The sequence below is a fragment of the Mandrillus leucophaeus genome, unplaced genomic scaffold (assembly GCF_000951045.1).
Source record: "Mandrillus leucophaeus isolate KB7577 unplaced genomic scaffold, Mleu.le_1.0 Scaffold835, whole genome shotgun sequence".
Taxonomy (NCBI): Eukaryota; Metazoa; Chordata; class Mammalia; order Primates; family Cercopithecidae; genus Mandrillus; species Mandrillus leucophaeus.
Genome location: NW_012109086.1, coordinates 366956 through 370700, shown reverse-complemented (window position 1 = coordinate 370700; position 3745 = coordinate 366956). Strand labels below are relative to the sequence as shown.

At 42.4% G+C, this 3745-nt stretch overlaps 1 protein-coding gene across 1 annotated transcript in view; it reads right to left on the bottom strand.

Annotated features, from left to right (window-relative positions):
- Nucleotides 1–3745, bottom strand: part of PRDM10 (PR domain containing 10) — a 128723-nt gene that overhangs the window by 47876 nt on the left and 77102 nt on the right. Inside the window, exon 8 of the mRNA XM_011968276.1 lies at nucleotides 2227–2344. Coding sequence (XP_011823666.1) covers nucleotides 2227–2344 — 118 coding nt within the window. The remainder of the gene's footprint in view (nucleotides 1–2226; nucleotides 2345–3745) is intronic.

Below are 3745 nucleotides of genomic sequence, written 5' to 3'. Positions count from 1 at the left end.
ATCCTCTAACCTCAGTGTCCCAAGTAGCTGGGACTACAGGCATGTACCACCACGCCCAGCTAATTTTAATTTTTTGTAGAGACAGGGTTTCACCATGTTGCCTGGGCTGGTCTAGAACTCAAGCAATCCTCCTTCTTCGGCCTCCCAAAGTGCTGGGATTACAGGCACGAGCCACCATGCCTGGTATGAATTGCCAGCAAACACAAATTCCTTAATAAAAGAGGCTTTAAAAAGTAGGTTATGAGAGCTTCTTTTAGAAGATATGTATGTGGAAAGCGTACAATGTCAATGAGATCAAATTTTATCCTTCCACTCATTTATTTAATAATTTAACAAATACTATATATTTTTTCCAGGAACTTTTAAAAGACTCTTCATGTTGGAAAATTCTGAACCTAGGTAAATATAGAGAACAGCATGATAAGCCCAATGTACCCATAACCCAATTCCAACATTTTTCAACACATGGTCAACCTTTTCCATCTATATCCCCACCACTTGCCCACATACATACCCAGTAGATTATTTGGAAGCAAATCCCAGGTATCTTTTCATCTCTAGATATCTTGGCATGTCTCTCTGAATCATAAGGACTCTTTATATATATATGAGCACAATACCATTATCACACCTAAGAAATACCTGATAGTTGCTGAGTATTATTATATCCAGTCAAAGTTTAAACCTTCCTAGTTATCCCAAGTTTCTCTTAACAGTTGGCTAACAAACGTATTACCTACTGTGTATCACATACTGTGCTAGGCACTAAGGACATCAGATTACACACAACAGATTTTACCCTCAGGGCTCTAGAAGAGGGAGGTGGCATATAAACCAAAAATCACAATATAAAATAAAAAGTGCTACAATAGAGCCACCAACAGAGTTTTGGAGATACCCAGGAGTGAGTGACTCAAATCTCACTGTGTCCACTCCCCCTTAGACATTTACCCCTGTGGTCACATTCTAGACCCTGTCACCCTTATAAGCCTCTTCACGCCAATCCCATGCACTGTCCACTCGGGCACTACCCTGGCTCTGTAGTTTACTCCCTCTGGTACAAGCACTCAGCAACCCTTCGGCCACGCAAGCATCTCCAATCCAATCCTTCTGGTGCTCCTGTGCAGCTCTGCACCACTGCCTTGATGTTCTCTCCCCTTTTTCCACAGCACACACTCCACGGTCATCCATGGGAACCACTCCCTTGTGCGTCCTCTCAGTTCCCATCCCACAGCTGCTCTGTTTTCTCAGTGTGTGTTATGAGCACTTGGCAAAGCCACAACCCTGTGTAATCCAATTCCTGCCCGCTCTGCACCAGCATCCTTGCAGCTGAATGAAGCTGGAGAAAAACGCACAGTCATGCGAGTGGGTTCACTTCCATTTCATAACCATGAACCCCAAGTGGGCATTTAATGTAGTGGGCAATTGTATGGTACTTCCCTAGAACATTCACTTTCCCACTTACCTAACTACCATCTCACACGTCTCCTCTCTTTCCAAACCCTGGAAAAGCTGGCAACCCTACATCTGTCCCCCTGGCACGACCCTACTTCAAACCACCCTCATTCCGATCCCAAACTGTTGTGATAGATGCTAACAGGACTCCTTGTCTTCACTCTTACTCCAATATAAGCTGGTGGTTATTTTTTTCCAGGTGTTATTTTTATCCAAAATGGTTTTCAAAAAAATACAATCAACATCACAATACTCCCTGACCAAAACCCTCTAAAGACTTCTCATCACACTTGGAATAAAATCTAAATTTCTTACCATTTCCCATAAGGCCCTACCTGATCTGGCCCCTGCCCCCTTCATCCTATACAATTCTCCCCTCAGCTGTCTTTTTTATACAGTGGAATTAAACATATGACTTGGTTTGATTAAGTAATCGTACTGCTGAAAAAAGTCTGAAAATCAGAGATCCGGATTATTTTAAAAGTAGGTGCTATCTCAAAAATTCCTATTTCAGAATCTCCAGTTAAGGGAGATTTACCTAAGATGAAAGGATCTCCCATTGCTGGGTACTGGTTATGCTGGAAAAGATGGATAACAGTAAATGAGGAGCAGAGGGAAAAGGAGATGACAGGTAACACCGCTCCCTCAGTAGCCCACCTGGTTACCTGTCTACACATGACACTTGGAGACACTCATTAGCTAGTGGACAATACAGAAATGATTCAGAACCTTTATAAGCTCCGTCTGTGGGCCTTTCTCCCTCATACCTACCTGCTAAACACATCTAGTTTCTCATCATGAGAATTGAGATGCTGTTGCAACTGCTCCGAGCTTATAAATCGGCGGTTACATTCATAGCAGGGCCAGTTCTTCTCTTGCTCCCGAAGAACTACAGTCACAGAAGAGAAATCATGAAGGCTGATGATCAACAGACACCAATACAACTCAAATGCCTGCGATCCCCACCATTCTTATCTTGCTGCAGCCCAAAGCATTCATAGCTATACAGTATCTGCTATTTGCATGACTGTTTTGTTATCAAATGAAAAGCTAAAACTTGGCAGAGAGTTGCTTTTTAGGATCTTACTTTCTAATGCATCCATGCAAGGCATCAAAGGAACAAATACCCTCACATCACCCTCTCGCAGCCCTCAAAACACGAACACGACTTCACCGCACCAAAAACACATGAGATGTTACAAAGATCTGTATTCAGATAGCCTAGTATTCAGACCCAGGTTTCATAATCTGAGGGTATGTTTTAGAACAAATAACTTAAAACTCAATGCCCAGTATAATCACTTCAGCAAAATGCTCAGAAGCACCCCCTAAGTTGAATATAGGCATACTCCATGACCCAGCAACTCCACGCCTAGACACATACCCAACAGAAATGTGCACATAGATTCACTAAAAGACATGTCAGAATGCTCGCAGCAGCACTCTTCAAAATAGCCAAAATCAAGAAACAATCTTATTGTTTAATAAAGAATCTGCCTGGTCTTTTTCCCTAGTTGGTAACCTTTAAGTCACTGGAATTTCCTGAGTAATAGGAGTGTCTTTGTTATTCATGGTGTCCCACCCCACAAACATACCCAAATGTATTCTAATGAGATGCTTCAGAGCAGGGACAGGCTATGCAGGAAAGCTCAACCATGTAATTGGAAATGTGGGGCGTTGAGCCAGGGGTTATCGGCCTGACCTCATGGAAGGAGGAGGAGAAGGGGGAGCTGGCAGTCAAGCTTGATCACCTGGACAATGATTGAATCAGTTATGCCTGTGTCATGATGTCTCAATAAAAATGCTGGACACTGAAGCTCGGGTGAGCTTCTATGGTTGGGAATCATATATCAATGTACCAGGAGGGTGGCATGTCCTGAGGACATTTTGGGGCTTCCCAGACCTCACCATATGCATCTCTTCATTTGACTGGCCCTAATATATAAAAATCATACATTTTAATATATTAGATATATAGATCTTTACATTATAATAAATATAAAGGATTGTAACAAAATGGCCATCGTTAAGAACAGCTCTTTTCCGAGTTCTGTGAGTCATTCTTGTGAATTATCAAACCTGAGGAGGTACCGGGAACCTCCTAACCTGTAGCTAGTTGGTCTGGGGCTTGGGACCTCCAGAGCCTGCAGCTGGTGTCTGAAGTCTTGACTGCCCTGAGCCTGTGAAACTTGACCTAACTCTGGATAGTGTCAGAATTGCATTTCACAACCAAATCTACAGTAAAATGGAAAAATCAATTGTTTTATATTCATACACCAGAATACCAAAT